Here is a 24690-nt window from a genome sequence, read left to right on the forward strand (position 1 = left end):
GCGTGACAATGAATCAGCCCTGGGTGTCATGATTTTGTACTGGGAGTCTGGGTGTCTCTTATAACTGGGCCTTTTTATTCTCCCATTGTCTCTGCAGGTGATTCTGTCAATTGAAGAAGGGTACCGTCTTCCTGCCCCCATGGGGTGCCCAGTGACCCTCCACCAGCTCATGTTGCACTGCTGGCAGAAGGAGAGGAGCCACCGGCCCAAATTCACAGAGCTTGTGAGCTTTCTGGACAAGCTGATCCGCAACCCCAGCAGCCTGCAGACGCTGGTGGAGGATGTGCAAGGGTTAGGCCTGACTTTAAACACTAAATCATAGGATATACAGTAGTACTGTGTAGAAACGTTGTACAAAAAATAAATACATACATAAAATAAAAAGAACAACAGCAAGTGTGCCATTAGATTTGATAAGTTAACTGAGGATTCGGAAGGGAAACAGTTGTAGGTGAGAGGAATTTGAATTGAAAGAGTATTTTTCAATACAGTAAAAAGCCATCTTTCGTAAACCTGGGATGTGCTTCAGTAGGTATTGAGAGTTTGATACCACTGGGGAGGGCCCAGGAGAAATAAGTGTTTCCATCTCCTATATATATATATATATATATATATATAATTTTTTTTTTTTTTGTATAGTTTTCCGGAATCCCCTGGAGATGTCCCAGAATACCCCTTGTTTATCTCTATTGGTGATTGGCTGGACTCAATAAAGATGAGCCAGTACAAGAACAACTTCATGGCGGCAGGCTTCACTACACTGGACTCTGTTTCAAGAATGAGCATTGAGTAAGTGAACTTAAACACCAGGCCACACTGCCTCATTCCAAGCACATTGTAGCCCTTAACATTTCAAATTTGAAGCGACCCTGCTCTCACAAACCTCTGGGCCTCTCGCTATCCACTTTCCACATTCACTATGTAGCTCTGTGTCTCATAATGTCTTGGCAGACCCCATTGAAGAAGATATTTCTCATCCAGTCATTCTGCATTGCTCATGATGTTGAAAGGATCGGATTTAGGGCACCACAACGCTTGAAGAAGATATTTCTCATCCAGTCATTCTGCATTGCTCATGATGTTGAAAGGATCGGATGTAGGGCACCACAACGCTTGAAGAAGATATTTCTCATCCAGTCATTCTGCATTGCTCATGATGTTGAAAGGATCGGATGTAGGGCACCACAACGCTTGAAGAAGATATTTCTCATCCAGTCATTCTGCATTGCTCATGATGTTGAAAGGATCGGATGTAGGGCACCACAACGCTTGAAGAAGATATTTCTCATCCAGTCATTCTGCATTGCTCATGATGTTGAAAGGATCGGATGTAGGGCACCACAACGCTTGAAGAAGATATTTCTCATCCAGTCATTCTGCATTGCTCATGATGTTGAAAGGATCGGATGTAGGGCACCACAACGCTTGAAGAAGATATTTCTCATCCAGTCATTCTGCATTGCTCATGATGTTGAAAGGATCGGATGTAGGGCACCACAACGCTTGAAGAAGATATTTCTCATCCAGTCATTCTGCATTGCTCATGATGTTGAAAGGATCGGATGTAGGCCACCACAACGCTTGAAGAAGATATTTCTCATCCAGTCATTCTGCATTGCTCATGATGTTGAAAGGATCGGATGTAGGGCACCACAACGCTTGAAGAAGATATTTCTCATCCAGTCATTCTGCATTGCTCATGATGTTGAAAGGATCGGATGTAGGGCACCACAACGCTTGAAGAAGATATTTCTCATCCAGTCATTCTGCATTGCTCATGATATTGAAAGGATCGGATGTAGGGCACCACAACGCTTGAAGAAGATATTTCTCATCCAGTCATTCTGCATTGCTCATGATGTTGAAAGGATCGGATTTAGGGCACCACAACGCTTGAAGAATGGTTTATTAATTCAGATTGTTTGCATGTGTTTAAAGATTGAATGATTGTCGATTCAGGAATACCAAGATATTTAGTAGGATCGCAGCTGGGTAAATAGGCTTGCGTGGAGTATGGTGAGTATGGTGGAGTATGGTGTATAAAATACTGTACAGTATTCTATGTAAAAAAACAAGCAGAAGAAAGTGCTTAGTGTATTGTATAACAGCATCTGCTGAGGCAGCCTCTGTCATCATGTGTTCCCTGCTCAATATCCAAGGCAGCTCCAGGACATCACTGTTGGCTGAATAGTTTTTTTTTTTGTAGTAGCAGTCAGGTCTGCAAGAATTGATTTGTTAGAGGAAAAGTGGAAACAAAAGTCCTCATTATAAAGAAGCAGGACCAGGGACAGGCACCACCGATCCTTGCAAAGAATGAGCTATCACAAACGCTCCTACTCTAATAACAAGTGGAATTAACTTCGACCCACACATCATATAGAGTGGATTTTGACCTGTTGTCTTTCGCTTGAGGTCCTGCTTCCGGGAGGGTAGGGCACTCCCAGAACTCGTGTGCGTTTGTAAGCAGTGATGTTCTAACCTCTTGTGATTTCTTCTCCTTTTCCAGTGACGTCAGGAGGATTGGAGTCACACTAATTGGCCACCAGAGAAGAATAGTGAGCAGTATACAGACATTGAGGTTGCAGATGATGCACATACAAGAGAATGGATTTCATGTATGAAAAATAGACAACAAGCCATGTCCTGTGCCTCAGCAATTTGAATAGGAAGACTATTTTTTTTTTCCAACTGCAAGACTTGCGACAGCTTGTGCATCTAGTACATTTTTCAGATATGAAGTACACAAAGTGACTTCTTTTGACTTCCAATAAAGATGCTCTCAATAATCAAGACTATTTTTAAAGACTGGAAGGAGATCCAATCCAGCTAAAGGAGACTTGATGACTGCTTTTCACTTTAAATAATATTTCACGGTTGTAGGACCGCATAATACAGCAGTATTACTACATTTAGAATGGTATAGTATATCTGGGGACATACTCTAATATACATTTTACTTTTCATGTTTAGTGACCATGTAGCTGCTAATATCAGATGTGCAATCAAAAGATTGTCCTTAATATACGAATTATTTTAAAGTTTATTAAGAGTAATGGGGTATTCTTCTTCTTTTTTTAATACTTCCCAGGATAACTGGTATGGTGATACTTGAAACTATTAACAGCCAATTTAAATAAGAACTACTGAATGTTGTCAACTTTTAAGTGTATAATCCATTTACCAATTATTATCTTAACCTGATATTTATATGTGTGAAGTCCTGTATGTGAAAACCCTAGTCAACCTTGATTATGTTTTTCAGTTCTTTAATTACTGCTTTATTTAACGCAGCAATATATGCAGTTGTTTTTAAGCAAAAGCTCAACAGTTTTTATTTAATTCAAATAGACATATTTAACAGAAGAGTCATTTTGACCCCAGACACTCCAGTTTTGAGTTTTAAGCTAGAATGCAGTTTCGCAGGGGAAAATAAGGGTTTTAATCCCAAACTATGCTAGTTTAGTTTAGCCCCTCTCATATTAACTACCTGTGCTATAGGGGTCGTGTTGGAACAGCACATTGTACTGGGTAATTTAGAAAGCAATTTGAGTTGTACAATATCTGTGAACTGTTTGTTGTGCAGTAACTTTGGAAACAATGTATTGTGAGGTCATAAGGTTAAAATGTAAGTTGCTTGTAGAAAATGATGAGAAAACACAGTGCAGTGCAAGGCCAATGCCCCCCATTCTCACCCATTCTTAACAATGGGCAATTTAATGCCATGTTTCGGTTGTTAAGCCCTCTGAAGGAGAAATGGGTGAACTGCACCCATGCCAAAAAAATTAAAAATAAATAGGGTTCATGACAAAATCTATTCTGGGAAATGGAGTAAAGAAAATAGCAGGAGAAGAGAAAAGAGATAAAGAGCCTGGGGATCAATAAAAAAGTATGCCATATATTTGCCATGCAGCACCTACACGTGTACCTCTTAATAACAAAACTCTCTCAAGATGTGTTCAGCTACATGTGCAGCACGCCTTCCCAGGTAAAAGCCTGAGACTGGATGAGCTCTCACAGCCATGACAGTATGCAAAGACAATGAATGCATAGGAACTGGTGTTTAGCATTTGTTACTGCTGAGCAATGTAATGAGATTTTTTGTACAAAGTACAAGTTACTTATAATTCTTGTATTTTATTTTTTTATAATTTCCAAAGAGGCATTGTCAGGTCTTACAGACAATATGCGCCTGTTTATGAATATATTTATTAGCAAATAAAAGTTATAGTTCTGGTGGTTACCTATAGCATCTGACTTGTGAGTATTTATTTACCATAACAGTCTTTCAGTAAACCAGCCATAATTGGAAGAGTACAAGCAAGCATTGATTGTACTTTCTCTTTAGGATCCTTGCAGGAATTAAACCGAATTACAAGAGGCGGCACGATGTGGTGTGCAAAATAAACCACAACGTGTACTACTGTATGTTAAAATCACATAATAATCATACACTGACTGCACAAAACATGGATGAGCTGCTACTGAAGCCCACAATGCTTAGCTCTAAGCCAATCGAGTGAAAACAGGTGAGTCTTGTCCACTGTCGAGGGTTTGGGGCACCATGTCTGTTGATTGTTGCAATATGTTGCACGCTTCATATTAAAACTGTACGACTGTTATGTTTATCCTTGATGTTATGTAAAGATTCTTGTAATGGTTACCATTAAAAGATTTCCTCCCTGACTAGTGCCCTTCTCGTCCCGATACTGAGGACACGTTTTTGAGGACGGCCTGTTCTAGACAGATTCACAGTCATGCCATATTCTCTCCATTTCTTAATAATGGACTTTACTGTGCTCCTGGGGATATTCAATGCCTTGGAAATGTTCTTATATCCTACCTGATTGGTGCTTTTGAAGAACCTTATTCTGGATTTGCTTTGAATGTTCCTTCGTCTTCATGATGTAGTTTTTGTTAGGAAATGTACTAACCAACTGTGGGACCTCCCAGAGACAGTTGTACTGGTTACTTACAATGTAAGCAGATGCTGATACCTGTTAAGCTGATGCTGATCTTCCTCCAGAGAAATAGTGCTGATTATCAAATCAATGGGACCTCAGCTATCACATTGCACTATATAGAAAGAGTGCTGATTATCAATCAATGCGACCTCAACTATCACATTGCACTATGAGTGCTGATTATCAAATTAATGGGACCTCAGCTATCACATTGCACTATATAGAAAGAGTGTTGATTATCAAATCAATGGGACCTCAACTATCACACTGCACTATTTAGAAAGAGTGTTGATTATCAAATCAATGGGACCTCAACTATCACACTGCACTATATAGAAAGAGTGCTGATCAAATCAATGGGACCTCTACTATCACATTGCACTATGTAGTGTTCTCAGTCTTGCTCTAGGTTTCTCTGGAAAGAAGCATACAATCTCAAGGACCCACCCTATATAAACACTGCACACATTGATTACCCAGTAATCAGTAAGGGCTAATTATCACATGTATCATTCCTGCTCAAGATCAATACACATAAAGAACAAAGCTGTTCGGCAGGCCCTCTAAAATGTTATCCTGTAAGTTAACCCTGTAAATAATGTAAGTGATGAGATGCACTACAGAGATGTGGCCGTGCTGTACTGTTGCTTAATCTTCGGTAGTCATCTTGTTTAATCAGTGTGTACTTGTCAGATTTAACACCAGTTAGCCTGTGACAGTACAGTGCTATAACCCTTGCCAAATTAGAGATGGCAGAAACTTGGCATTGTGAGCTGTTCCTTATTTGTCCCAAATTACAAAGTGAAAAGAGAGAGCAGTAAAACGTGCATACAGTGTTTCTGGTTTTCATTTGCTTTAAGTAGCATAGTATCTAAAATCATCAACATTTTTACATTTTTAATGCATACATAACATTGTCAAGTCTGTTCTCCAGAATTATCAATGGACTTGTTACTTCCTATCTGTTCCTTGTGAAACACCAGTAATAGCAAGCCTGGTAGGAGGGTGCTTTTACACTTGCCAATTAATTGCCAGAAATTTTTCTAATCAACACTGGTCAATTTATTGCTGGCAAAATTGCTTGCAATTTCATGGCAATTCAACATGGCACTGACACATTCAATACATTTATATTGGGTATTTAGGTAATATACTAAATATATGGATTCATGTTACATATAATGACATTTTAATTTCAAATTGATAACACATATGCTAAATATAAAATACTCTGCAGTGCCTCAGTCTCAGATGTTATCTATTTGGGATGGCCTACTGCTGTTTTACAATCAGAGTACAAAATAAATTCAGGGCAAAAGAATAGTTTTCCTAAATATTACATAAACCTTCTGAAACAACCTCATGAAGGAATATAAAAACAAGCTGTAGAACTGTAACTTAAATATTGCAGCAGGATTTTGGTGCGTTTCTACTTTAATCCTGCTATCGATTACCTCAACATGGAAATGTTAGCAAACGAATGTATCAACTAAGTTTAGTTAAATAATGATGTTCTTCTCCACATAACATTTGCAAACCCATGTACAAAAAACACAAAAACGGCTGAAATAAATGTTAACTAGCTAACTAGCTGTGTTGAGTTTTAATCCAAGTTCAAATATAACATTACTTCTTGGCTTTCACACAATCTTAACTTAAAAAATAAATAAACAAATACAGTAATCAATTAATAAATCATCCTCTTCCAAACGTCACTTTTCTCTGGGCGTTTCCGCCTTGGAATGACACGCAGCTAAATGCTCACCCCGGCTCTTTTCACCCCCGTGAATTTTACCGGAGGCTTAATTCTCACCTCCTAGGCTAATTCACAGGTGTGAGAATTTGACAACATTTTGCGTACTACTATCAATTGCTGTTAGCTGTAATTGCCAAGTGTAAAACCGCCCTTATGTAGGATACATAGATAAATGGCCCATCTTGCGTATTGTGACTTTCAGTTTATTTAACAAAAGATAATTTGTGACAGCCCGTTCAGACAGATATGTGGGATATCTGAAGTTTCTATTTTTTTTTTTTTTTTCGTGTGTCTATCAAAGATGCCAAGTCAACTAAAAATGTATCTATTTTAAAAACGTAGTTTGATCATGTGGCTGCATTCTACTGTTACACATCATTTATTAATAAGACCCTAACAGTATCTTGTTCAAAAAACCCTTCATTTTTTAGTTTGCCAGAGGGTGTCGCTGGAGCGCGGATCTTTGTTCTGATCACCTTAGCAACAGACTGTAAATACATTTGCAGGCTTTCGTTGTAAGCACCTATACATGTGTTTTTATGACCATTGAAAGATACCGTTAACACAAATAAAGGTTTTCATGTGTGACATCATACAGCAGATTGACTGGTAATTGTTCACGCTCTAGTGAGGAGAGATTAGACTGCAAAGCCGGGCGATATACACACAGCAAAGTTCGGATTGTGTGAGGCAAGAAATAACGAGGCTCCAGAGCAGCTGAAATCTTGAAGGCCAGGGTAAGGTAAGTAAATTTAACGATCGTTATTACAAACAAAACTAAATGGCAACATTAATGTAATTTCTCAGAGAAACCAAACCTCTGTTCATACAATTGTTACAGATGCTGTCAGGAATAATAATAACATTTTTTTTTTTAAATGGCAGTTCAACGGCATGTCCAGATCCAATTACAAGAACCTATTTGGCCTCTGCCTAACATCAAACGGACTTCCCTTGGTACCCCTTGTCACCCTGTTTTTTTTTTTTTTTTTTCCTGGGTTGAAATCCCTGGATAAAGAGAGCGCTGATCTTAAGTAGCAAATCTGCTTTTTTGTGTCAGGATGCTCACCATTTGCAGCAGTTTAATCCGCTTAGGTATTGCTGTGCACGTACTATCTATCAGGGTTATGCTTTGCCTTTGTCGCTTACAGGTACCATGTTTCATGTGTATGATAAATAAATAAAAACCTGCTCAATGTTTTAATAGGTGTGCTACTGAGCAGAAAGCCATGGGGCTTTTTGACAAGCTTGCTGGGTGGCTGGGCATAAAGAAGAAAGAGGTTCATGTGCTGTGCCTTGGTCTGGACAACAGTGGCAAAACTACCATCATTAATAAATTAAAACCTTCAAATGTAAGTATTCATCTTCACATTTGGTAGTGCATTGTTGTGTAATGTCCTGAATATGTTGTGTTAATTTATTATTTCTTATGTAACTATTTTAAAGATTTAAAATGTAGCCTAAATAAAGCCACCCTCTGTATTCATCACACTGATGTTTCTCCCCAAGGGGTGACCTACAGACTCTTTTAACATCACTAAGTATAACATACGGTGGAAAGATGCCTGTGTTAGAACAATTTACAAAGCTTAATCAAGACAGTAAAATGGAGACACCGCAAGATCATTGAGAGACACAATAAGCTGAAGGTCACATTCAGTACACAACTGTATTCTGTGATTCTACTCCTAACAATGAACCGTAATTGAACCAGTAATTTAAGTACAAAACTATATAGTTGGAGTACTGTATTATAGGCTAATTTAAAATGTGTCTATCCAAGGTCACACAACTTGCACACTGAAAACTGAATTTATGTCAACTGTGTAATATTGTTCTTTATTTGTTTACAGGCGCAAACACAAGACATAGTTCCAACTATTGGCTTCAGCATTGAGAAGTTTAAGACTTCCAGGTAACATTTTTAAAAAGTACACATTTTGAGCAGTCACAAAAAACAGCGGAAAACAGTCCGCTGGAGTTTAGAACTGAAAATTGCACAGCTGGCAAGAAACATTTTATATATGAATTGTATTTATTTAAAGTTTTTATACACAAGAATAAACTTTGTAGAATCTTGATTTCAACAGTTCTCTTAGGCTACGTACACACACAGGCTACATGTAGTTGTAAGGTCTCCTTTGGCTCTTAATACAGCTTGTATACACACACAGTTCGGTCACAAAGGGCAGCGACAACCGCACTAGTTAATCCTGTTCAGAGCAAGTATCGAGTGCGGCTATTAATTCAGTTTGGTTAGTTAATGCGCACTAACTGTGTGTGTTTATTACAACAGCACTAACACAGCCATAGTTGGTGCTCAGTGGATTGATGCGCAATTAATGATGGCATTGTTTATCAGACCGTGTGATAAACATGGCTAAAAAAAAATATATAGGTGCCTGATAAACCAAGTTGATTTTGTAATATTGATGAATAGTAAATTCATAACAATGGTAAATATTGCCTACATATAATATCAAAGTACAGTTGTATAATATTTTGTTGTAAGAAATATATATTTTTGGTTTTGCAACATAAATAAAACAATATGGGACAATTCGTATCCCCAGACTCCACAGTGTGACCCGCAACTCATTTTTTCATCCATACCGAACGTCTCATCTGTGTGTTTTGGCACTCCAGGAAAAATCTCAGTAAATGACAAAGATGCATGTACTACTCCTTAGACATGCGTACATTTTTAATCCAGTCATTTGGAATTCAAATCGTTCCCACCAGCCTTCTGGTTGGAAGATCGTCTAAATGTTCCGATCAACCGTCATGGTACTGCAGATCGTCGCCACTGTATTTCAGTGCAGAAAAAGCAAAACGGCGTCTCTGCTGGTTTTTCAGAAAAGAGCATAGCAGTGTGTGTGTACGTAGCCATAGAGTAGTGGTACAATAATTGATCAGATCAGCTTGAACTGTTTAAATGTGGCCTTGGCTGTATCTTCTTGAGTATGTCATTCTTTTTTTGCTTGCTTATTTTAATCAATGCATTCATTGTCTGTATAGAAATCTAATCATATCATTATTTTTCTCCCCAGCTTATCGTTCACGGTGTTTGATATGTCTGGCCAGGGAAGATACAGAAACCTCTGGGAACATTATTATAAGTAAGTTTTACATTACATAACATTTTCATCAGAACAGAATAGCATTTGTGTACACCATTAAAATGCTAAAAAAAAAAAATAAGTAAAAAAAAGGGGGGAATTATTCTTGAATTACACTGCAGAACCCCTTGATGTCACTGTTGTACATTATAAGGGTTAGTTCAAATGCAATTATAGAGTATCCTTCTCAATCCCTGTATCCATTTAAGTTAATACTGGGACTGGAGGTTCTAGACCTCTTCACATGCAAGACCATGTTTACATTTTCTCTCTCAAATGAGTGTAGTACAGAAGGCAAAATAGCCATGCTCTTATGTGTTGTATAACCTGTCTGAATATATGGGGGAATTCCAAGTCATTCTGTTATTTTCTTGTATCTGCAGTGCTGCATGAACTAATTATCACATTTGTAAAATTGTTGCTATTCTACGAATGTGTAATTTTGTAAAATTAATTAATCATATATTTAACTGTTGTCACAAGGCTCAGGTAGCCTGGGAAATGATCCTATGTTCTCTTCTGTTTCCTCTGCACAGGGAAGGCCAGGCTATCATATTTGTTATTGACAGCAGTGACACGTTAAGAATGGTTGTTGCCAAAGAAGAACTTGATACCCTCCTAAATCATCCAGGTAAAATAGTGTTTTGGTTTGGTATTTTATTACCTGTACTGTACACACTCTGTAACATGATTATCTACACAATTCAGAAGCACCTTAGCAGCCTACTAGTGCAGGTGGATGTTGCTATGGTTATTTCAGACTGTTTCGCACTGGGTAGTCTGTGCAAGAACATGGTCCTGTTTGTGAGAAATCAGCTGAAGCAACCGGACCTGTTCTTTTTGTGGCTGTTTTTCAGATTGCACTGTGTAGGTTGTGAAAATATTTCTAAATGTGTAGATGTTTAGTATCAACACTAAATTGAAACATGATTCTGTTTAAAAACTGTGCTGAACCTTTATTTGTGTGTGTTTGTTTTAGATATTAAACACAGACGGATGCCTATTTTGTTCTTTGCAAACAAGATGGACCTCAGAGATGCTTTGTCTTCGGTGAAGGTTTCTCAATTGCTATGTCTTGAGAACATCAAAGATAAACCCTGGCATATCTGGTAAACAGAAGCCTGTTCATTTAATTGGTCTGCTTGTTTTTCCCCCCAGTTTCCCTGACCATGAAATCCCCAATTGAGTCTGGACAGAATGAAACTATGGAATATGTTTCTGTTGTGTATGTGTCTTGAAGGAATGGAATATAGTTGCAGGAAGAAGCTCAAATTGTGTCTCAGTAGTTTATTGTTACTTTGATGTTGTTTTATTCCTGCACTTCTTACAAAATGGTGCCCAGTGAGCAATAAAGCTATCTGCAACCGTTAGCATTTACTCTATTTTCATATATGTTGTATAATTCCTCTTGTTTGTTTGTTTCAGTGCCAGTGATGCTCTAAAAGGGGAAGGTCTGCAAGAAGGTGTGGACTGGCTTCAAGGTAAGACATTTCAGAGGCAGTGTCCTTAAACAAACAAACTAAGTAACTGTGTTCCATGATATAATAATTACATAGGTTATATGATATTTAGAACTTAATAATGATACGTTCCAAAAACAGTATTTATTTTTTTTATTTCACCTTAGAAACCGTCAGGTATTAATTTAGTTGTAATTTTTGATACAGGCCCAAGCCACAGCAATTGTAGTACATGTAGCACATGTCAAAGATTGTTTTTTTGTTGTTGTGGCTTTTGATATCATGAACTAGGTCTACATTTCCTTCAGGCACCCAAGTATGTTGACATTCATTCGGTGTGTGCATAGTTGTTGTCAAAGAACTCTTAAGGGTGGGTTTACACTTGGTAATTATTGCTAGCAAAAGTTAACAAAACGGTATATACAACCAAGATTTTTTACAAAACTGTTGTGTTCAATTTGATGGCAACTTCGGAATACAGCACATCCTTCTTTACAGTCTCAAAAAAATCAATCAATATTGCCTACACTTATCTTTGGCCGCCGACATCTTGAAATGACGACAAAAATTATATCGCACGTCCACAAATTGCCGGCAATATTGCTCCCGAGTCAGACCCTCTCTGACTCTCAGTAATATTGCAAGCAATCTTGCTAACTATATTACACTTGGCAATTCAGTAGCAATTTGCATGCTGGCAATTATTGCCGGCCAGTATTGCTAGCAATAATTGCCAAGTTTAAACTGGCCCTAAGTGGCTTATTTTCAAAATGTTTACTCTAGTCCAGGGGTGCCCAATCCTGGTCCTGGAGGGCCTATGCCCTCCTGGTTTTTGTTCCAACTGTACACTAAATTGCTTAATTGGACCAATTAAGCTTCTAATAAGTGCTTGATTGGTACAATTAAGTAATTTTGGGGACAGTTGGAACAAAAGCCAGGAGGACACCGGCCCTCCAGGACCAGGATTGGGCACCCCTGCTCTAGTCAATGTTTAAAAAGCTAGAACCAGACAGCTAAATAATATTCAGTGCTGCTTACGTCGTCCATTTTTTTTATTTTGTAAAAATGACATGGATTGTTCTCCTTTCAAAAAACTAGGCGTTAAAGACTGGAGTAAGTGCTTTGAATATGTACCCTAACAACTATGCTCCCTACATCTCATTCTTCATTCATTTTCTTCTTTTTTTCATTGTATTGAATTGTTTGCTCCTTTTAGACCAGATTGCACAGTAAGTATTGGTCCTATAACAACTACCTTCTGTTTTTACACATTATGATCCCTGTCTCTCCCACAACAAGCTAGCCAACATACCTGCTTCTTCTGAGCCATAATCCCATAGTAACCCATATTGTTAGTATTTTCTCTCAAAGCAAATCAGGGATGGAAAACATATTTGTATTGAAGGACCAACCAGGCTTTGGCATGGTTTAATAAATACATAATCAACTGTGAGATCTTCAGGCTCTGCTGACAAAAGGAAGCAGGGATGAGTGACATTTAATTCATAATTGGGAGAGCTTTTTGACAGTGTAGGGCATGGTGATGGATATGCATTTGGTTTAATTGGCTTTAAAGTCATGGTTGTGTGCAGGGTGCCTCAATTGATTGACATGGTCAGTAGTTTGATTACCTGCCTAAATAATACAAATACAAAAACAGCATTGCATTTCAATTTGTCACCCCCTCAGTATCAGTACTAGTTACTGCCAATAATGTGTAAACTTAAAAAAAAAAATTTGCATTAGTCTCGATTAGAAGAAATAAGGTAATAACATCAGTGAATAGGACAAATGAGCCAATTAGAAAGATCAAAGTGTCAGGGTAGCATTTTACACAATTATTTTCCATCCCTGTGTCTAAGCTGTGCCATAAATAGGTTTATGAGTTGATCTGTCATATAGCTAAAAGTGTTCCTCGATAAATCTTTTTGTCTCCAGAATATAGTTCCAGTTCTGTAGTAATTTAACAACAGGTGTGCTCTTTTTCTGTTGTTTTTCTGGGTTTTTCCAGCACGCCGTATGAAGAAATAATGAAACATGCAATATTATCTTGGCGAGAGCCGAGTTCAAATCAGCATGAAGTTTTAACATCTACTCTCGTGTAATGGAAATCATTACAGGCAACATGGACATGTTGGTTTAAAAAAGCAATTTAATCAAATAGTACATTATGTTCAGAAACTTACTCTTTTCACTTTTTATTTCAGGTTGTATCAGTAGCAACAGCAGTTTTGGATATTCCAAACATGCAAATAAACCTTTTCTGAATCATTTTCATTGTCCATATTCTGAAGAAAATGTTTTTTGAGCCGCCTGTATAGTAAGACTTATTAATTGTTTCCTGTTTATAAGAATCTATTGATATGTGCATAATTGCCTCCTAGTGGAAATGTATGTTACTGGGACGATCTATACATAAAAGTTGGAGGGACTTCCACAACAAACACAGTATTTATGACTACCCCCTTCCTTTTCTAAGACAATCTCTTTATATTACCAGATCAGATCAGAATGATGAAGACGTGAAAGGCCTGTAGGAGCATGCCACACAAGAATGTGATGAAGCTGAGCCCACCCCCCATCAATATCAAGCTATTTACTTTTAAATTGGAGCATATACTTAGAGAGTAAATGGCAACCAGGATCTAAGCTACCTGCAATGTGCAGACAAATAACATCTAACATTTCTTCATAATACTGTCTGTAACTTTTAATTAAATCTGAGACAAGTCCATCCACTTGTAAAGTGCAATATTCACTTTAGAGATGTGGCCAGCAGGAGCTCTTTAAGTTAGAACGGAGAAGCAGGGATATTTATTGCTTACTTTTCTGAACAGGTATTATTTGGCTATTCGCAGCTTGATAGTTTCTTGATCCATAAGAGCATCTTTCACTTAAAACAACTGGAAAACACATACAGAATCCAGTACAAATGTCATCAAATAACTATTCACCTGGATTCGCTGCTGTACTGTTAATATGTCTAAGAAAACTAATTTTGTTTGGAAGTAGGTATTGGAAGTATTGGACCATGACACATGTAAATTAAATACACACACTAGTGCAATATTGTTTTTTTGTTTTTTTTTGGTATTGTGTATTTTAGGCAACACTGCTATGTAGAGGCTATACATATGTATATATATATGTGTGTGTGTGTTTATGTTATTATTTACATTCTTATGTTTGTGTTCTTAATAATGGGAGTATTGTAATTTATATGACACTAGTGCATTTTTAAAGCAGCTCAGTAAATTGGATGGTGACAGGATTGCTAGAAGACTGTACTTTACACAATTCAATAAAGTCATATTTACTGGCACTGTATTTTGCAAAATGCTTTCTTCTTTACAGTAGAGCAAAATCAATTATGGTAATAATAGATGTGTATATTGTGCATCAGGATTACAAATTTGTGTTTGTTTTTTTTTTTTTTTTTTTTTTAACTTTTTTGTTCTGGACTTTCTTTTCTTTTGGTCTTTTTTAGGTTGAACTTTTTCTGTAATTCTGCTTATTAAAGCCAAACAGACTGAAATATCACAGAACTGTTAAGTAATCTTAAACGTAAACGTAAAAAACAAACAAACAAAAAAAAAATGTTGTTACCTGACAGACAACTTGGGAAAATAGTTAGTATTAACATTCTAAAAGTAAATGATGAAACTAAACGACAGATGGCTCATTATCTAATTAACTGGAACGACGACACCAGGTGAATCCTGTTGGATCATAAACAATTATTCATCTCAGCCGGTAGAGACTTGTGATATTCTTTCATGGGAAAACATTTTGAGTTTAGGTGTAGGGTGTCTTTTGTCTGAAAAAACAGTGAATACTTTGTCCATTAGATGGCACTAGAGTGCTGTGTTTTACATGCTTTATACAGCTTTGTACAACTTAAAAAATGTAGTGGTATAAGCAAGTCAAACTTGTAAGGATAGGTAAAGTAAAGTAAAGCATGTTACATAACAATGCATACAAAGCATAAGCATGGGAAGAAACTTGACTAAAAAAGTCTTACCTTTTATTAACATTGTATTAACTAGTCTTCATTCTACTTTTTTTTTTTTTGGAGATTGTTTATTTTTTCATTTTTTGTTGTTATATAGTTCCATTTGATATATTGTGCGGCTATTTGAAACACACTATGGAAGCGGATTGGAGGGCTGTGGATCCCTGACCAGCCAGTGGGCAGGTCTCGGCAGAGTGTCTCGTGATAAAAGGGAGCTGCTGACACACCTCTGGCTGATCCACAGCATGATCAGCTGAGTCCCAATTCAAATAATTACTTTCCGTAGATCCATCTCTGCATCTGATTAGCAACGCTATGTAATTTGGATGCGGTGATAGAACGCTCCAAACTTGTTGTATATCCTGACTTATACTGCATAGGTGTTGAATATGCAGACACATTAGACTGCCCTAAAATACTTCCATGGGGGCACTTCCATAGTCGCTTATTTGTTGTACTGTACCTCCTGTTTTTTGTTGTTTTTTTAATTTGAAACCACATAACATAACACAAAATACATTGTATTAATGGTGCTCATATTTTTAACATTGTGTAAAGAAACAGCAAGTTGAACAAGACATTAACTCATATTTTTAAAAAATATATACCTATAGTACAGCATATTCTTTCAAAGTGCTTCTCTGTGTTTTTTGTATTTGGAATTATTTCCCAAAACAGATTTGCACCCAATCAATCAATCAATCAATCAATAAATACAGATGCATACAGTATTCCAGCAAATGTGATCAAAATCCTGAGGATTTGTGTTAAGGCAAATAAAAACAAAGACAAGTTTACTGATCTTTTGCACCAGAGAAAGTAAAAAAAAAAAAAGTAGTAAAAATAAATAAAAACAAATATTATAAAATTATAGTAAATTTTTCTTAATTTCAGGCTCAGTAACATTACATTAAATACTGTAATCTACACCTTGTAATCATTAAATGTTTCTCAAGCACCGTACATTCAGTCATGCTCTAATACTAGTACACTTGCAAGTTCTTATGCATTAAAATGTGGTATTACATCGTCCAACACTCATTAGTGAAGATAAAAGTTATTCGTTTTTAAAATACATACATTAATAATATTCACATAGTACAATTAATACATAGGACATTACAAAATATGGGGCTTTTGCAACAAACAACAGCTTAATGCATTACAGCTACTCTTCTTTTCAAACACATACTATTTCCTGTTATTTATAACTATAGTTAAATATTATGTTACCACACGGACCATGGGCTCTTTCATTCCTTTTTGATAAAAGTGTACAAGATTTCTGTATGAAAATGAGCATTTGCATTCAACACATTACACAGGCTTTGAAAGGTGTCAGTGTCTTCATTTCGATCACCTAAAAACAAACAAAGCGTCAAGGACATTTATTTATGGTAACAGGTAATTTCTATGCAATTACATGCTTATTTCACCAGCTGTTCCACTGGGCGATTTCGTCATTGGTGATATGTTGTTGCTCTTATCTATTCTTGATGACAAGTCACTCGTAATCAACCAATAAGCTCAGCAGTTGATATCACATGGTAAAGGTCATTCATAACTGCAGGGAGAAATGGCGTCTGTAGTTACGTGGCAACGGGAGTCAATTGAGAAACTGATTGACCTATATGAGAAGTATCCATGCTTTCTCTTTAATATCACAGCAACAGCTGCACAAGCAAATAAAATCGCCAGTTCTTCATCTGCCATTGTCTCTCACTGGACGATAAAATCATTCCGTGGTCAAAAAGTTATACGCAACAGATCACTGGTGATAAATTGCTGACAACAAAATCACCCCGTATATGGTGGCCTTTAGTTGCGTACATTATGTCAGAGATATTGTGTATCCCCTGTTCTGGTGTATGAGCACTTCTTAATACTTATTTGTCAGTGAGTAAAACAATAAGAAGCAGCGGAAAGTGCAGCTACTCATTACCATTGTATCTGTAGTTGCACGGCTTCTAAAGCATTTCTCCCATCACCACCTCTCAACTCACCTGCCATCACAGATTCATACAACTCCATGGTGACCTGACAAAAAAACATTCTCCACAGTCTGAAGGAAATTCCACTTCTCTTCTGCGTTGCTGAACACCTTGCAGATTTTCTGCATCATTTTCACTGCCCAGTCCATGCAAGCTTCATGTAAATGTGCTTTATTTTGCTCTTATCTGCCCCCTATTTTACTGCATTTAATCCTGTACTTCAGAATACTGTAATCTGCCAACTGTTTAACCTGTAGTACTTTGTATTTAATCATATCCTGATGTAACTATCACTATTTAATCATATCCTGATGTAACTATCACTATTATCTGCTGGATTATTGAATTGTGGTTTGTCACACTTGTACTTTGCTTGAACAAAAGTTATTGTATTTCTTGCTCTTATTGTATTACTTGTATTGTAACACTTGAAATGTATTTGCTTATGATTGTAAGTCGCCCTGGATAAGGGCGTCTGCTAAGAAATAAATAATAATAATAATAATAATAATAATAATAATAATAATAATAATAATAGCTATCCTTTTCACACACCTGAGGAAAACAAGGCATCAATGTACAAGCACCACCTTGACTGAGTGGGGCGAAGATACTTCTATCCACCGAAAACAAGACTGTATGAAAGTCCATCATGAACACCCCTTGCCCATCTTTACATTTTGAATTTAAGCCTGACACATTATTTCTAGTAATTATTTGAATAGTCATATATTATCAATCATGTAGAATCTAAAATAATTGTATTACAGTACTAATTTTACCTTCATATTACAACCGACCTTATTGGCACAATTATCTGTCTTAGTTGTCTGTCTTGCTTAACCTGGTTTATTTGGCTTACACTAAATATCACATACATATTACACCCTTGTCTATTTTGTTATAAATCAAAACACATCTATTTTTGAGTAATATTGTGCTCCCCTCCGTTCAAGCTAAGGGGAAAGAAACCCTACAGAAGGTGTTGTACCATCTTATGTATGACTGTTGGAAGAAAAGACAATCGTGCAATATCCTTTTACTCACCAGGGCCAGGAAAACGACCATCCTGGCGAGCTCGTTAACCCGCCCATTCACTGCTTTACTGGCCATGGAGGTGTAGCAGATTCTGTTTCCACAGAGAATCAGCAGCCGCGCGCTGTTCTCCAGGAGCCACTCACTAGGAACAGCTGGAAAAATGTAAAAAACATACTAATGACAAACACATAGAAATGTTATTTGATTTTGTATTTCTTTTATTGTAAACCGTTTTATTTTACAAAAACGTCTTGATGCACAATTTTTAATCAAGTCCCAAAGTAAACTTTTTGCAGAATAAATTATTTATATTCCTTATAGTATGACTTCATGGACAGCTCATTGACCACAGCATTTTCTGCCCAATGTTATGGCACCTAATTAGCAACGCTACGTAATTTGGATGCTCGGTAATAGGTCTACTGTAAATAAACATGCAGTAATATTAATTAAAATGCTTAATTTATTTTTAGTTTGAACAAATCTGCATTTCTTTTTTTTATTTGTTAAATTGTGTTATAATTGCACTGGAACAAAATCTGGTTATATAACCGGATGTTATATATGCTACAGTCCAATTGTGTGTCTGTGGACCTTGGTATAATTTTCCTAATCAGCAATTACATTACTCCATGGTTTCCCAATGGTCCAGTGCAATCCTTAGTAGACAACAGATAATCTGTTACATTCTTCATGAGTTTTTCTTTTGATACAGGCAGTTTAAATGTACTAAAAGGGCACCAATACTGTAATTAATATACAAATGTTACACTAATGTTACGCAGGTACAAGCAGGTATACAGCAGATGTACTATACAATAAATGGGGGACAAAAAAAATAAACTTTTTAAGTATAATTTACGAGTGCTTGTTCTGTGCTGCCCCTATTACAGTTTTCTTCCTCACAACAAAACACCTGATAATTCATCTATGAGACTGATGACACTGTCGGCTGTCCACTCCTTTGTCTCCTGGTCACCATGCAACAGTCTGATTGCATCTGCCATGTCCTTCACATTGCTCTCCTCAGCCGCTCCTTCAGTAAGCTTCTGCCACCCAATCCTGCCTAAAAACATTACATTACATTAAGGAACACAGTACTGTTACAATGCTAAACTATTGTAATAGCTTTCAGCCAGGAAAAGTGATGTGTGTCAGAGTTTTATATTATTGTAACACTCACTAATAGATTTAGACATTATTTTTTATTTTATCAGCACACAAAATTAGATCATTTTATCAGATAATTCTATTGGTGAGCCTAGTTAAGTTCACAGTAAAAAAAACAAAAAATAACTGGAATGGGTGTCTTTATTCCCATCCCTGACAAGAGTACAATTAGCAGTAGATAAACCAAAATGCCACGTTTGTAATGTTTTGTTTGTGAAAGACAATCAAACTTGCCTGGATATAATTGGTACATTTTATCCCAGTCAGATCCCCACTATTTCAGTATCTTTGAATAGATAATTCTCCTACCTTCAGATACGTGCAAAAGGTTTAATTGAGCAAGCAGTTATACAACTGTATTGGTACACCAAATATTATCCATTTATGACCAACAGAGAATGATTGGGAGGAGCATTTGTTCAACAACAGGTTTCCGCTACCCACTACAAAACAGTGTTGACTCGTCTTTAAACAACTCCTATTATTTGAAAGAAGAAAATTATGAGTAATTCTACAAAGACTAGAAACTAACAACTCACTAATATAATGCAATGTCTCTGAAGGATCCTCAAGCTGCTTGTTTCTAATTGCTCTTATTGTTTTATTTTTGAGTCATATAAAGACTATAGTTAAGGCTTTAAAACTAGATCTCTTATTGTGAGTCCTGTCTTGATGGGTACACTCGTAGGAAGGGACAAAGACTTGCAATACATAATAACAATCATTGCAGTGATAAGCAGTCTACCATCTAAAGTGAGTGGCCCATAGATAATGTAGATCAGCCGAGCCTGGTTCACCATCGGCCAGGGTTTCAGTATCCTGGTCAACCAGAAGAGTGTGTCCCTGCTGCTCTGCCAGTGATCAAGCAAGACATTTCGGCAGAATAGACGGATTTGTATTTCCAGCCTTGGGGATACACCTGTGAAAATACAGAGAGCCATAGCACAGCATCCTTCAGGAACTACTGCCAGGGTTTTGCACTTTACCTTATTCATTTGTGTTAAAAAAATAAATAAACAAATCTAATTAAAAAAAAAAAAAGCCATATAAGGAAGTTAGATTTCAGTTTAATGTGCATGCAGTATCAACACAAATGTAATTTGTAAGTAAAAATAAAAGAAAAAAGAAGAATAAAATGCAATTTACAGAATGATTAAGCATCGACCCATAAATGCATACCTGGTTCTACGCTTCAGTCATCAGCAAACAAAGTCAACGTGAATTGATTTACCATTTCCAAAATTATTCCGGTGTTTTTTGGCTGTCCCCCGATTTCATTATTTTATTTTTTTTTTTGTTTGTATCGGGTGTTTTATCGCTAAAAACCGAAAATCAGAAGCCCTGATTATAATTAATGCAAATGATTCTAACCCGTATAAAGAATCAAATTTATTACTTATTGATCTAATATGTATGATGTAACGTGCAATATAAACACGCGTTGTCATATCTGTTCGGAAGTTAAAGAAACATTTATAAAAAATACATTAAATTATGCATGTTTTCCACAATGTGTTTCACAGGAAAACTATCAACTGCGAACACATGCATACTGCAAACTAGCATTAATTGTATTATGTTATAAAGACCAGTCCCATAATAACGTGTCATAAACAAATAAATACATACATACATAAATAAATAAAAATTAAGATGAAACACTTTTTTGTATTTAAATGTGCTGGTGGCCTCAGTCATACAATTTAATATAGTTTATTTACCGGAGAAAAACATGTGAACTAGTGCAAGTCCAAACATTAAAATAAAAAAATATGCATCGGTTTAAAACTGGCATTGTAGACTAAACCCAGAGTTGACACAACTCTGGGTTTATTCAACTTTTTGTATTAGTTTTCATGTTAATTAAATATATTTAAAGTTACTTACCTAATCGTCTAATTTGTTAAATACGTCTGACCTCAGTTTGGTCAATAACAATAATACTGACAGACTTCCTTTTTGGATGCGTGTGAGGGAACGCGCCGCAACCCGCCAAAATGTGCGAGGCTGCGAGCGCACTGGATTGTATCACGAGAAATAGGTGTTCTAAAAAGCTCTCATGCACCCGCCCACCAAAACCCGCGCACTGTTCAAGCGATGGTGTACTACCTGTAGAGCTGGAGCCTGGAGGCAGTCGTCTTAGTTGGCAACACTGCTCAGTACCTATCTTAGCAGCACATGAAAAGACCGTATGCTTTGCAAGAGTGAAAACGAACAAACTTGCCGATTCCTACACTCACAGTTTTTCAAAAATCTAAATAATGGTGGATTAACGTACTGTACAATCAGTGAACCATTAAATTTATAGATGTGCTAAACCACTGTAACCAGAGCCTCGTTTATTTCCTTACTCCTGTGGTATTTATGTAACACCTAAACACAGCACGTTCAGTCAAGGAAACTGGTAAAGCCGCAGTGTGCTTAGAGTAGGTACAGTAAGTACTGTAGTTTGCAGCTATATTAAACTGACTGCATTTTACAGTATGTGGAATAACTTACAGACACCCTATATACCCCACAATCAGAAACTCTCAATAGCTTTTGCTAAATCATATGAATACCACAATTTATGAAGCAGTTTTTTTTTTTCCAGTAAGTGTGACATCAGCCAAGAGATGAATGATTGATAGAGGAACATAGCTCCCCCCTAGAACATAACTGGGAAAGTGAGGGTTTCTGTGACTGGTAAGCCAATAGCATTTAGTGACAGACAGACACCCCATATACAGTATCCTTGGAATCTAATACTCTCAATAACTCCTGCTAGGTAACACACCAGATTTCATCACAAAACAGTATGTATTCAAATTCAATCTACTTGTGCAATTGTTTTTCACTGTTTGTTTGAATTGGATAGTGTCAGGCATGGTGCTGGTCAGGAGCTATTAAAGCTGCCCCTACAAAGCTCCAGCAAAGCATCTAATCCTGTCCTGAAAGGTCTCCACCAAGCAGGCTGAGTTGTTGACAAATTGTGTTGAATTGTGGAGTGGTTTTGGGAGACGGGCCTGCTCCCACTGAAGACTGGTCAAGCCCTTTCTCCAGTGACCAACACTGCATTTTGAATCCGTCTTCAGTGCTGAAAATAGCATTACCCCACAGCACCAGCCAGCACTCTAAGTACAGGCGTTTTTATGGTTGTGTTATTTTATTATTATTATTTGACTGGGCTAACCTTTCAAAAGGGGATAGCTAACCTTGCATTTCTTTTATATTGCCCAATGTTTGTCACAAGAGTTTGCATTAGACATTGTTGTTTTGTTAATCCAGTATCTGAGCCAAAAATGCTAACAACAACTGGAGGCGTTTTTGTTTTCAAGTTTATTTGTATTTCTTTTCATAAATGTAAAAATAAAATGTGTTGTCTCTGGCCTTGGGAAAGTAACTCCTTGTGACAGATTGAGGCAGATTATGTCAGACTCAGTTAGATCTAATCATATCAAGGTTGTAGGCAAGTAAGCTTTTTTATTCTAACTGGGTCCTGTCACTTTCAAATTATATTAAAAAAAATAAAAATAAGAAATAAAAAACTAAAAAGAAAACATCTGCTGCTATCTGATTCTATAGCTGCATAACTGGCACTGTTGCTGTAAGCTTGCCTGTGCCATTGTTGTAATACTTTCCAATTATTATTAACACAAGGAAAAAGCAATTGTTGGAACAGGGATGACATTAAATAGTAAAAAAATAAAAAGTTTATTGAAGAATATAAATAAATCTGTACTTCTAATCCAATTACAATTTCAAAAGCGTGTTCCTATTGCAATCAGCCCTCTGTCAGCATCAGCACCGGCTGTGCACATTACAAGACCTGTGCAAATGGATTGAGCTGTTTTACTAAGGCTATCAGCTCCACTGCATAAGGGCCGTGCTGTCTCTTCCCTACCACTCTCACTTGGCTTGACTATGTTTCCTGTGCATTGCTTTCCTGTGGAGGGAGGTTCACTTGCTGTATATATACATCCAATATGCATGGGTATTCTTGTTGGCAGGCAAGCCTTGAATTAAAAACCACGAGAAGTACACATGCCATACATGATAAAGGCAGATTATTACAGTATTATACGGAATGGAGAAGACTATTCTTTGCGTTAAGAGTTAATATTGATATGTATGGGAAGCCATATGAATGGATGTTCATAGGTTCAGTCCACAATCAGTGTAGGAAAATACGTTTGATTCAAGCTGTCGCATAAGAACACGCTGAGAAGTAATGAGGTGTATGGATATTAGTTCATGATTTATAATGGTTTTTTTGTGCTCCTGTGTTGACATCCGCTTCCAGTGGGACCACACCTTTAACTACTCGTTCATACCAAAGTGTCAATATTAGCAACAGCTACAGTACATATTGCACGTACGAGGAGATAGCAGACTTCAGTGCAGGTAAAAGCAGAGTTATGACCTGGGCTGTGAATGGGAGACGTTTATTTATTGAAACTCTACCCTGTCCAGGATTACAGGACTTGGAATCCCAATGAAAGTGGATAACAGTAAGATTCCACTGGTCATACTGTATCAACCTATGAAAGGGGTTTGGACTGTGAGCGTCTGTGTATGAGCATGTGTTGAAATGAACTTACCAGCACTATGTACGGTACTCTGTTAGGTGCTTACTGTAATGATTCACTGCTACTTGCATAACAAAAAACAAATAAATAAATCTTAGCCCAGGATTAGATCTTAAATAACCAGGGCCCTTCTGAAGAAATGTGTGACCACTATGTAACCGTGACAACCTGCATACTGACTCGAGGACTGTCGAGCCAAAGTCACATGTTGGCCTCATCTGGCACCTGACCAGTAGGGGTTGCTGTGACTTACAGAACCAACCCCAGGTGATTTTACACAGCCCAGTGCAACACTCCATAACAGTCCCTAGCTGTAGCACATCACAAGCTCCAGATTGACTCTGTGGGGACCCTGTAGTCACATTCTTACCATGGGAAACTCTTATAAGTGCAGTGTTCTCTATTTCAGGAAAGTGTGGAGTTAACGAATCTCCTTGGGGGTCAACGAACAATAGTCAGTGCTCTCTTTACACACAACCCAATCGGCTAAATGCGTCAGATGCTCCTGACAGCTGAGACAGAGTCTCTAAGTAATATGTCAGCTGACCTCATCATGATATCTCCCAGCTGACAATAAAATAACTTTCATTTGATCATCAACTGGAGCAGACTTGA

The 24690-nt window shown here is 37.1% G+C and overlaps 3 protein-coding genes across 6 annotated transcripts in view; 2 read left to right on the forward strand and 1 right to left on the reverse strand.

Annotated features, from left to right (window-relative positions):
- LOC117407255 (ephrin type-A receptor 6) overlaps positions 1 to 4246 on the forward strand; it is a 206473-nt gene extending 202227 nt beyond the window's left edge. For both annotated transcript variants that reach the window (XM_034012042.3, XM_034012043.3), the window contains 3 exons: positions 98 to 291; positions 640 to 789; positions 2507 to 4246. In XM_034012042.3, coding sequence (XP_033867933.3) covers positions 98 to 291; positions 640 to 789; positions 2507 to 2621 — 459 coding nt within the window. In that variant the 3' untranslated portion in view covers positions 2622 to 4246. The remainder of the gene's footprint in view (positions 1 to 97; positions 292 to 639; positions 790 to 2506) is intronic.
- Positions 4247 to 6869: 2623 nt separating this feature from the next.
- Positions 6870 to 14618, forward strand: LOC117406872 (ADP-ribosylation factor-like protein 6). 3 transcript variants are annotated; one of them, XM_059029418.1, is made up of 9 exons: positions 6870 to 7454; positions 7925 to 8069; positions 8571 to 8632; positions 9768 to 9836; positions 10373 to 10467; positions 10816 to 10945; positions 11262 to 11317; positions 12513 to 12525; positions 13797 to 14618. In XM_059029418.1, exons 2-9 carry the CDS (start codon positions 7947 to 7949, stop codon positions 13831 to 13833), a joined length of 585 nt encoding a protein of 194 aa, XP_058885401.1. In that variant the 5' UTR covers positions 6870 to 7454; positions 7925 to 7946; the 3' UTR covers positions 13834 to 14618. The 3 variants fall into 3 exon arrangements, with proteins under 3 accessions (XP_058885401.1, XP_058885400.1, XP_033867129.1); XM_059029417.1 differs by having other exon boundaries at positions 6872 to 7459; XM_034011238.3 differs by lacking the exon at positions 12513 to 12525 and having other exon boundaries at positions 6876 to 7459.
- Positions 14619 to 15402: 784 nt separating this feature from the next.
- LOC131737807 (F-box only protein 47-like) lies at positions 15403 to 21524 on the reverse strand. Its single transcript, XM_059029419.1, has 5 exons — positions 21395 to 21524; positions 20253 to 20426; positions 19254 to 19403; positions 18347 to 18489; positions 15403 to 16668 (listed from the first exon to the last, which is right to left on the reverse strand). Exons 2-5 carry the CDS (start codon positions 20305 to 20307, stop codon positions 16618 to 16620), a joined length of 399 nt encoding a protein of 132 aa, XP_058885402.1. The 5' UTR covers positions 20308 to 20426; positions 21395 to 21524; the 3' UTR covers positions 15403 to 16617.
- Positions 21525 to 24690: the final 3166 nt, after the last annotated feature.

The sequence above is a fragment of the Acipenser ruthenus genome, chromosome 8 (assembly GCF_902713425.1).
Source record: "Acipenser ruthenus chromosome 8, fAciRut3.2 maternal haplotype, whole genome shotgun sequence".
In the NCBI taxonomy this organism is placed as follows: domain Eukaryota; kingdom Metazoa; phylum Chordata; class Actinopteri; order Acipenseriformes; family Acipenseridae; genus Acipenser; species Acipenser ruthenus.

Bases quoted from the DNA above. Each gene is read 5' to 3' on its own strand.
- LOC117406872 (XM_059029418.1), top strand. From the start codon at position 7,947: ATGGGGCTTTTTGACAAGCTTGCTGGGTGGCTGGGCATAAAGAAGAAA. The intron at 8,633-9,767 runs GTAACATTTTTA...TTTTCTCCCCAG, and splicing joins GAGAAGTTTAAGACTTCCAG to CTTATCGTTCACGGTGTTTG. The intron at 10,946-11,261 runs GTAAACAGAAGC...TGTTTGTTTCAG, and splicing joins GATAAACCCTGGCATATCTG to TGCCAGTGATGCTCTAAAAG.
- LOC131737807 (XM_059029419.1), bottom strand. From the start codon at position 20,307: ATGGTGAACCAGGCTCGGCTGATCTACATTATCTATGGGCCACTCACT. The intron at 19,404-20,252 runs GTAGACTGCTTA...TAATGTTTTTAG, and splicing joins TGGGCCACTCACTTTAGATG to GCAGGATTGGGTGGCAGAAG. The intron at 16,669-18,346 runs GTGAGTAAAAGG...GTTTGTTTTTAG, and splicing joins TGGTCGTTTTCCTGGCCCTG to GTGATCGAAATGAAGACACT.